This window comes from Vigna unguiculata, chromosome 3, assembly GCF_004118075.2.
Source record: "Vigna unguiculata cultivar IT97K-499-35 chromosome 3, ASM411807v1, whole genome shotgun sequence".
Classification (NCBI taxonomy): domain Eukaryota; kingdom Viridiplantae; phylum Streptophyta; class Magnoliopsida; order Fabales; family Fabaceae; genus Vigna; species Vigna unguiculata.
Window position 1 is genome coordinate 60,719,055 of NC_040281.1, and position 11,231 is coordinate 60,730,285.

The window sequence follows — 11,231 nt, forward strand, 5'->3', positions numbered from 1 at the left end:
AATCTCAATACAGGTTGAAATTAATTAAAAAGATGTAGAGAGACTAACATATAAATTACTTTTTCTTTGCTGAAAAAACGAGCCTTGTAATTTATTATTATAAAACTAACCATAGAAAACAATCTTATTGTGTACGAAAATGTATGTTTTAGGACACAAACTTTAATCGTTGTTAATTACAATGAGATGCTTTCTTCACGAAAAGTAATACACGAACACGACATTACCTTAATGTTTAATATTTTTATACTATATATTTTAATAATGGCTATACATAAAGTATTCATTAATTTTCTATATTTATATCTAAGCCGTAATTAGTTTGGCATATTATTTAAAAGAGTAATAATTCGTCAAAGTTGCATTAATAGATTTATAAATTATGTGACGTGATAACAAAATATAATAAAAGTAAACAAAATCAAAATATTCATAAATCATTCTTTTTATTTAAAATTAAATTACATCACAAAAAATGTCATTTTGTTAACCGAAACAAAACTAATTTACAATTATTCCGAATCATTTTCCTTTAACAAAATGTAAATTGTTAGCATAAACAAAAAATATTCACAGCTATAGTTTGATTTATTGAATTAACATTTGATGTATTGATATATCAACAATTTTCATTAACGAAATCACTTATTAATAAATTATATCACATCATTAACAACATAGGCACACAATACTTACATATTAGAAAATTAATTATACTGATAGAGGACAATCCAAAAGTGCGAACAAAATCACTTTCAATAAGTGTTTCCGCCATAAAACACCTAAAAGAAACAGATAACAAATAAAACATATTTATTGCTTAATTGTCTGTATATAATTTATCTTTCTGATAATAAAATGATTTTTTATTGCAAAATGTAATTATCTTTGTCTCTTTTCTTTTTATGAATAGAGATTTTAAAAGTATATACTATAGACACAGAGGAAACAACATAGTTTTCAATGTTTTATTTTATTGTAAAGAAAACGTATACCAGTCTTCATTTTTTTATTTATTTGAACTATGGAGACATATGCCGTCAAGTTGTTAACGTAGGTCGGTGCCGGTTTATCGTTAACATGAAGGTTACATAAAAAAAGTACCTCTTACAATTTGATAAAACAAAAAGTAATGATTTAAAAATACATTTTTAAATGTTATTTTTTTTTCTTTTTTAGAATAAAAAATATAAAGTATTTATTATATTTAAAAAAAAAAACTTGTTTTAAAAAAATGTTAAACCTTAAACTTGGATATTATGATATATTTGAATTTTATGCGTATTTTAAAAATTAAAAACTTTTTTTAAACTTTATACACTATGTAATATTTTATATTATTTAATTAATATCGATTCAACCACCATTCAATTAGTAAGTCTTGAATTGATGGTTTAATTAATTTAATGGCTTACTGGATTCTAAAATATAAATGATTATTGTTAGCACATTCTTTTCGTATATTATATTATGTATATTAATTATGTTTTTGTTCTGTATCAAGTAATTAAGATATAAATAATTATAATGATGGTAATAAGTTATAATAATGTAGAAATGACGTGGATAGGTGTTTCTACGCTGAATTTTTGTATTGATTCTTCAAAATAAACCGATGATACTAATTTTATTATTTTAAAATATATTAAAAAAATTAATTTATTAACATCAATATATTTTTAATACTCAACGGATGATAAAAAAAAAAAACTCAGGAAAAATTCTAAACTTGAAATAAAATAGTTTTACCCTCTAATGTATTGATTAGTGATATTTTTTCACAAACCTGTCGCCACATACGAGTTAAAATCATATCAAATTAAATCAGGATTCCATTGCTATAACATATATATGTTGGATAGAAATTTTTTTCCTATTTATTACTTTGTTTTATAAAGATTCTAGTGAAGAACTTGATCGACACTTTACCAAACAAATTCCTTCTCTTGAAAAAGAAAAAAAATAACTTCTCGATTATATGCAACCGATCAATATCTAGGTTCTACGTAAGTGATAAATTTCCTTTTATTTACGTAAATTCATATTAAAGTTGACCTAAGATGACAGTTAGATAGTAATGTTTAATTAGTGTCAAAGTAAGATAAAAATAAAACATAACACGTGAGTAATCAACTGAATAATAGGGATATGAAAACAAATTATTTAAGAAAATGAACTGTTGAGACACCCTTCAACTTGCATGGTTTTTTTAACAGGAAGCATAAGTGCAACTAACATTTAATTATAAAAAATTGTGGGATATAAAAACAAAACTTAAAAAGAGTGTCACGTGGATGCTATATATTTGAATATAGTTTTAAATCGATGCCCGTATTTTTTTTTATGAACTCTACTGAAAATCATTTTTAATGTTCTTATTATATATTCATTTTTTTTCAGTACAAATTAAAAACCAAATAAACTTTTGATATTTTAAAATTATTAAACTTATTCATTTTTTTGTTTATTCGATATTTATATGAATTTGTTAGTATTTGATTTGTGTAAAAAGTTGGCTTTTGTTGCTTTCGTTGTTTTTTTTTTTCAACAAAAACTAAAGAAGGTCAACGATTTTTGAGTCTCACGAAATAAATGCAGTGTGCCAGCTAAAAGACAGTCCTGATGCCAAGTGGTAGATGGTCAACAGAGATTAGTACATTTTAAAAAAATTATTGAGATTAATATTATGTTAATTATTTTCTTAAATTCCTTAAATATCGGAAGATTTGTTATATATTCTCAAAAACACACTTTCTTCCACGTGTTTACTTCAAGTCAAGAGAGTTCATCGAGAAAAGAGTGCTTAATGTTGATTTTAATATTATTTTGAATAATTAAATTAATAAATGTAAACTCAAATCATTTAAATATTCCATGTCTTTGAAAGAAGAATAAATTAACATAGCTAATGTATATCCTTACTATTGAATCATAATTTTTCAGACAATAACTTATTACGTTAACATTGTAGTTGTTGAAATTAACGGGAGTTTCCCAATACCCTATCCAAAATATTTATAAGTTTTAGTTTTTGTACATTTAGCTTATAGTTTATAAGGCTTGGTTAGTTTATACATTTATAAGTTGATTTTAACGCATATTTATGCGAGAAAAATAAACAAAAATCATAATATTTTATTGAGTTTTATTTGATATTTATTGGTTTTGTAATAGAAGCATCAGTTTATTTATGTTGTATTACAATTTTTACTTGATAATATCAACGTTAGAACATTCAATGTGTATTCATGGTTAGCCACACTAACTTCTATTATGTTTTTTAAGTTATATTCAGGTTTTGTTGGTGTCTAGTATTTCAAATGGAGACAAATTATTTTTTTTCTTTTTAAATGATTGAGATTAATATTAAGAGTGTTCCAAATATAACGATTTAAGTTATATTTTAATAGTAAACATAGTAAACGTTCATGATGTCCATGATACAACGACCTATCAATTAGATAGGAAAAATGTAAATAAATTTGACATTTTAATCATAATTTCCTCTTATACTAAACATTTTTATTTATTAATTGCATAGTAAAAAGAAAAAAAAAGTAATTACATTTCGAATTGTATAATTAAAAAAATTACATGTTAATTAATTATGTATTTTTAATAAACTAAATACAAAACAAGTCAATCACACCCCTAATAGTAAGCCATAACAATAGATTTATTAATATATTCTTAATCAATATGTAAAAATTAGGATTAAGGATTCCATTCACACAAGGATACAATTTATCAAGTTTATTTTTGTGACAAGTGTGTACTTTTATAATAATATACTAAGTGAGAAGTAATTGCTTTCATCAACTTTGGAGGAGTAACTTACTTAGTTTGGTCAAGTCATGCATCAACTATTAACTTAATAGTTTATGGTCTTTCAAATAATGTATTTATGATCGAACAATTTACAACCTTCAAATGGGTGTTTATATATATAGTTCAACCATCTACCACTATAGTCCAATTAATGGTTGATAAGTTTTTTATCATTTAAAAAATTCTTTAAAGGTCAAACTTTAAATAAATAAGTTTCAAAATTACCTTTTGTCAGTAATTAAACTTATTTGACGAAAATAATTTGTTTATAAATAAAATATTAACATAAATAATTTTTAAAAAATATTTTCAAAATTCATCAAAAGTTTTTCTTTTAATTTATAAAGTGAATTAAAAAAATGAACGAAATTACAAAAAAATCTCCTTGGACAAGGACTACCATAATTTGTTTGTCATATATGGTAAAAATTCTACTTTTATAGTTAAATACAATTTAAATTAAATATTTTGTTTTATGCATATACTATATACCTTGGTAGTAAGGATTCCAATAAAAGTGCAATACAAATTAACTATTTTGTTAGATATATTAAGTTATATAGAATTCAATTAAATCATAGTATATATAATATATAAATTTCATTTTATAGTTAGTTTATGTGGTTGACTAATTAGTGTCTAATTAACTTTGTAAGAATATATTAGAACATGTCTATCAAAGTTTAGTATTTATTATGGAAACATACGTCATTAGATCACTATTGAACTAATAATATTATCTACTTTCATATTAAAGATTGTTTTTCGGATAAATGTATTAGACAAAATTTAAATCGATAAAAAATATAATCAAATCATATTACAAATAAATGTACACATCATACAATACAAATTGAATTAAATCTAAATGATATTTTGATAAATTTATAGGATAAATGCAACAATTGAGATGAGGATAAATGAAGCAAGTCCATTGTGGGGGTATACTTCATACAAATTGCATCATCAAACTGCGTGCATTTCTTATCATAATGGTACTTGGTTAATTTTAGAGTATTTTTTTAATTACCATTTATGATAACTCTTAGATGAAGTAGAAGTGACTCTTGCAAAATTTTGTGAATATAATATATATAGTTGAAGTCCACAGAATATTGTTGAAAGAGTTATATATATATATATATATATATATATATATATATATATATAAATTTTGTAAAGGAATTATATTTACCTTTTATACAAAATTGTAAGATTAAACAACATCCAAAATTTTCAAATCCTTTGTAGTATTTTTTGCAGTGGTTCTAATTTCAATTTGAAAATATTTTTCTAATGAAATTATTGTGCTAATAAGTTGTTAATTTAGGTTCTGGTTTATAGAGTATAATATATAATAGTTTAATTTATTTATCTTTCATGAGAAATAATTTTTATATATTTATCATAAGTTTGGTATGTTTTCTCGTGCTTTATATTTATATTTATATTTATATTTATATTTATATTTTATTTTATTTATATTTGTCTGTGATAAAAAATAATTAATAATTTTAAAATATTAAATTATGAACGTAGCTCCTATATCAAATTTTATAATAATATCTAATGTAATTTTATTTTGGAAGATATTATCATTCTTATCAAATATTATAAGATCTAAAATTTAACTTTTAGACTTATGTATTCCACATCAATCTTCAAGGAATAAGGTACCTATTTTGGTCAACTCTTCCATCAAGACCAAATAACATTTGGTGAACTCTAAGATAACTACCAACTCAATTATGTAGTAGTTTACCTCTTTCAAACATGTATTTGTTACAATAAAATAATTTACAACTTTTCAAAAGAGCTACTCATAGTTGAACAATCTACTAGTCCAATTAAAGTATGATTGATTAAATTTTTATTATTTAAAATTTATTTTAAAAGGTCAAACTTAAAATAAAAAATTTAGAAAGTAAAAATTATTTTTCTTACAATAATTATATATATATATATATATATAAGTTTTATTTTATAAGTTAGTTTATGTTTGCCTAGTGTCTAATAGTAAACATTGTAAAATAATATATGTAGTAATAAAGTTTACAAGATATATTATGGTATCATATATTGGATTATTATTGAACTATAATCATATTCATCTAGTTTCGATTAGAGATAAAAAATAAGTGTTGAAAATTTCAGATCATTTAAAGATGTTAGTAAATTATAATTCATGTTTTTCAGATCATTGACTTAAATTTAAATTATCTCTTAAATTTAATAGGATGATTGTAGCAATTGATACAAAAACAAATGAAACATCAAGTTGCTTGCATTTATAGTAAGAATGGTACTTCATCAAATTAAGAGTATTTTTTTTAGATTGTGATTATGTAGTTGAAGTCCACACAATATAACATTATTTACAAAATTGACACTTTTTTTATATATGTAAACACAACCTCTGTGTGATAATTTTCTTAAAGAATATATTTTGTTTTAATAGTCATCTTGTTTCAGAGAATTTGCCACATCACCCAAATTTATAATTATTTTAGTGATTACTATCTACATCAATAATAGAAGAAAACAAAATCGCATTTTATTATTCAAACATTTATTGACATGGTTGCTGATTGCGGGAAAGATAATTTACAATACAGTGAAAATAATAGGAAACTAGGGTCTGTTTGTTTAAATCTCAAATTCAATGAAAGTAAAGAGAAGTGTCATTTAAGATAAAAAAGGTGTTTGTTTTTAATAAAATACTACCTATCATTTTGGGCCTAAGAGCAAGAGTGAGTTGGGCCTACCATTCGTACTACAACTATACCTATGTCACAACATTGATTGGATATATAACAAGAAAAAAAAATTGGTGGTCAATTATCTATCATTTCATTTCAGAAAATAATTATTTTTGTAACTAAAACTAAGTTATATATATATATATATATATATATATATATATTAAAAATAAGAAAAAAAATTTATATGAAATTTATTTTATAAATTAAGTGACGTGATAAATAATCTAAACTTATAGAAAGTTAAATTAGTTTAATTTTATTGTGCTTTCGTGAAACTACTTTTAAAAAAATGATCCAAAAAAAGAATCGTATACAGTTGATAAAATGAAACAATTTCGTTAAGAGTAAAAAAACCTTTGTTACTTAACTTTACTTTGATTTTTGTTTTTATTTAAAAGTGATTGTCTTAAAAATATTAAACATGCCTTGTGGGCCAAATGACAATTCCCTTCCACTGCCAGATGAATTAGTGGCTGTGGTGTGGGAGTTAACATGTGTGGTTGGACAAACGAGTTTCTATAAAAATAAAAATAAAAATAATAAAATTTTCTAACATTATATATAAATTAGTTACAACTTATAAAGAAGTTAATTTTATTTAAGTTTATATATTGACTAAAAGATTGGTCGGAAGAAATGAATGGGATGTATAAAACAAAAGATGAAGAAGGATGTGTGATTTGAGGTGGCTGGTGACATCAGTGTTTTAAAACAAAATATATGTTATCTTAAATTTCATGTAACATAAAACAATATGGAAAAGACACATATAATTAAAAGTACAGAATCGGTGGAATTTGTCGTTAAATGGTTATTGTTATGTGTGTATTTGGAGCTATGCCTCCTCCAACATTCTCCAACCTCTTTCTGCTTAATAATTTTGTTTCATGGTCTGTGTGACAGAGATCGCTCCCACATAACCATTACCTCACAAACTCACTAACTAAAATAATATTAACTATATAACTATTATTATAGGTACAACGTATATATACTATTTTATTAAAAGCTCTATATATATAGTTAAATTCTTCTAAAAATTAATGATTTTCTTTTGTGATCACGTCACTTTAAAAGTCAATAAATTGTTGAGGATTGATAATAAAAGTGAATTATAATTTTAGATGATTTTTCTTTGCACCAGTTTAAAATTGGTTTTATCGATCTTATCGTTCTAAAGTAATAAGACAGTAAAAATACGAAATTTAAATTTTAACTACAATTAAAAATGACATGAGCTTGTGATTAATTAATGCTTATATATATATATATATATATATATATATATATATATAATATTATGTTACTTTATTTATATAGTTCAACAAGTAGTTTCTAAAGACTATTAATAAAGTTTTATATTTAAAAAAATAATAGTTCATTGCTCTATTTTATTTTAAAATGTAAATATACATGACTCTTATCACCTGATTTGCTTATACATTTAAAAAAAATAATAATGATACAAATAATTGATTCTATAGTTACAAATTTAGTTATTAATTTATAAATTAAAAATTATCGATAATTAAAATAGTTACAAAAAATTATAATTAATCTTTAAATTTGTAACAAAAATAATTTGTATTATGAATTAATATATAAATTTGTCAATAATATTAATTATTAAAGTTTTGACTATCGAAAAAATTGTCTTTAATTAAAAAATTAATTTCTAAACATATTTCTTATCATTAAAATTAGTTAATATTTAAGAATTTTCTTGTAATAATAGATATATTATTTATATATTTTCATACTAAAAATGATATAATAGTATTTGGTAATTAAATTAATAAATATTCTTAAAGTGTGATATACGTGTTTGGACCATGTTTAGAAAAGTTTTTTCATAAAAATTAATGAGAGAAAAATTAAATAAAATTAAAATTAGTCTATGGACAAATTAAATTTTAAGTAAATCAAGTGGAAGATTTCAATTAGCGGTTTTGCATAAATTATTATTCAATTTGTTTTAGTGATTAGTTTGCCTATATATATATATATATATATATATATATATATATATATATATATATATATATATATTGTATCTGCTTTCTCGTGTTTATAAATATTTGCTGAAGTTGTATTTTCGAAATAAATCATTTAAAAGATTAGCATACTCTAAAATATAATTTCTTTAAATAAAATTGATTTGTGATTTAATTTTATCTATTTTTACAAAAATCCTATAAGTGATTTTTTGCAAAATTATATCATCTGAATAAATCAGAATTAAAGTGTAAGTGAAGCCTATTTCAGGGTTCTGAACTGATTTTATCATTATGTAAATAAGTAAGATAACAAAACTTCTGAATGAATAGCTTAAGTGCAATTATTGTATGTGTTGGTATATTCTCAAAATGATTGAGAATATTACTCAATTTGCGGTGGAATCCTATTACCAACCACAACAACTTGACCTAGTTACCACTTCAATCTTTCGTATACTTCTCACACTCATTAATGAAACCCATTATTTTTTAGTGAATGAGAATTTAAACTTTTTTTTGGCTGTGCTATTTTTAGATGAATAAACAAATATAATTAAGATAGTATTAAAAATTAGAAGTGAAGTTTAAGTCTAACTCAACTTTTAGGTAGTCTGTTTAGTGGTAGTGGATGAAACTGAATGTTTGTCAAATGAAGTTCTTTAGAATAGACTCTAACTTATTTCTGATACCAGGTTAGAAATGAGATTTAAGTCTAATCCAACCTTACAACCTTACAATCCACTTATAAGATAAGGTTTACACCCCACTTTTATATATATATATATATATATATATATATATATATATATATATAATGAAATTGTCTTATGTCTGATTTATTATGTGGACTTCCAACATATAAAATGAAAACAAAAAATACGTAAATGTACATGTTAACCAACATTGATATTTCCTCTGGATGAAAATTAATAGTGGGTTTATTTTATGTATAACATCTAGAATGATTAAGTAGAGAACTTTACTCTTTTTAATTTGTATAGAAAATTAATTTGATTTGTGTGCTTGATGGATGGAGAAGAGGAATGTATACCTTTATTTATCTCTTTTTGAGTTTTATAAAATCGATCAAATTACATCATTTTCGTCATTTTTACCTTTATTTTATTTCTTACGTACTTATATGTTACAAAATACTTAACCGTTAAAATATTTTTTAAATTTTGTTATTCTTTTTGAATAAAAGGTCATTCTGGTATATATTGGCGTCAATTTGATATTTTAAGACAATAAAATACTTATTCAATTCTTTAATGTATGTCAACATTTGTAATAAATTTTCTGAAATCATTTTATTATTAAATCGCAGTGTTTAAAGATCAATTCAATACTAAATTCTTTTTCGTAAAAACTAATTTAACCTTAGCTTATACTGTTTAAAAAACAACTTATACTTCTTTATCCATTCTAGGAAGTAACTTAAAAAACTTTGTTTGCTTAAAACTAATTCGTCACTACTTTATATATACATCAGAAATAAACAAGTCCTTTGGCTGTAACTTCTTAAAAAAACATAACACGAAGTAAACTGGTTTTTAACATTTGTGTTTCAAATAACCATACACTATTTCATACCCATAATTTTCCAAACCACTACACTCCTATCATATATACATATTCTGAATTATATAATAATAATAATAATTCAGCAGCACCATCTACACTAATATCTAATATTCTATGCTGATGTTATTACCAGATAAGAACACAGTGTGTGCTGTGTTTTCTGCTACCAAAACTGAACCCACCATCCCAAAACCGCACAACGCCGCCGTTAAGCGCCGCTAAATCTTGACACGTGTACCACCCTTTCTCGTTTTCTCCCATTCTCATCCTTAACAATCTTTCCCAGCTCTCCCACCATTCTCCTCCTCCGTCAATCTCCACCCACTCCTCCGTCACCGTCTCCTCGCCCTCGCATTCTCTCTCACTCTCGTAGTACAACCTAAACTTCCCCTTCCTCACTCCGTCAACGTCGACGTCAGGCCCATTACCAACCACGGTCGGGCTGGGAACACACGCTGGCGCCGTGGCAGCAAGCGGGTCGGACTCATCCAGAATGGGGTGATCCGGCGGTGGGAGGAATTCGGACTTGGGTGGTGGGTTCCTCCAGAAGGTAACGGCGAGCCAGGTCCAAAAATTGTTGAGGAGAGTGATGAAACCGAATGTGAGGTAGTTGAAGGCTTGAGCCTCAAGAGGAGAAACAACCTTGCTCATGGTGGTGCCTCTTATTGTGTGTGTAAAAAGGTGTGAGAGAGTGAGAGGGAAGGTTGAAGTGAAGACGAAAGAGAAATGTGGTGAAGATTGATTATTATTATATGAGATAAATGGTTGGAGAATGGGATCTTACATAAGATGCTCCGAATCGACACCTAAGATGCTTCTTCAATTATGGTACAGTACATCCCATCACACATCTCAAAATTATCAAAATAATAGCAATCAAATAACGACACCGTCGACTGTCACAGTGACGTGTGTGTAGTGAAATATTTCATGGTATGTTTACTGGGCGAACATTTCGAGGTATAATAACATAACATTTACTCTTTTTTTCTTCTTATCGGAGACAGGGTTTTGCTGACCAGCATAGATATTGAATTTTATAAAGTGTGATATTAAATAA

The 11,231-nt window shown here is 24.6% G+C and overlaps 1 protein-coding gene across 1 annotated transcript; it reads right to left on the bottom strand.

Annotated features, from left to right (window-relative positions):
* Nucleotides 1-10,082: 10,082 nt before the first annotated feature.
* On the bottom strand, nt 10,083-10,999 carry LOC114179208. The gene has a single exon (XM_028065458.1). The coding sequence runs from the start codon at nt 10,820-10,822 to the stop codon at nt 10,298-10,300; it is 525 nt and encodes a 174-aa protein (XP_027921259.1). The 5' UTR covers nt 10,823-10,999; the 3' UTR covers nt 10,083-10,297.
* Nucleotides 11,000-11,231: the final 232 nt, after the last annotated feature.

What these genes read in the sequence shown, in the direction of transcription:
- LOC114179208 (XM_028065458.1), bottom strand. Translation starts at nt 10,822, where the DNA reads ATGAGCAAGGTTGTTTCTCCTCTTGAGGCTCAAGCCTTCAACTACCTC.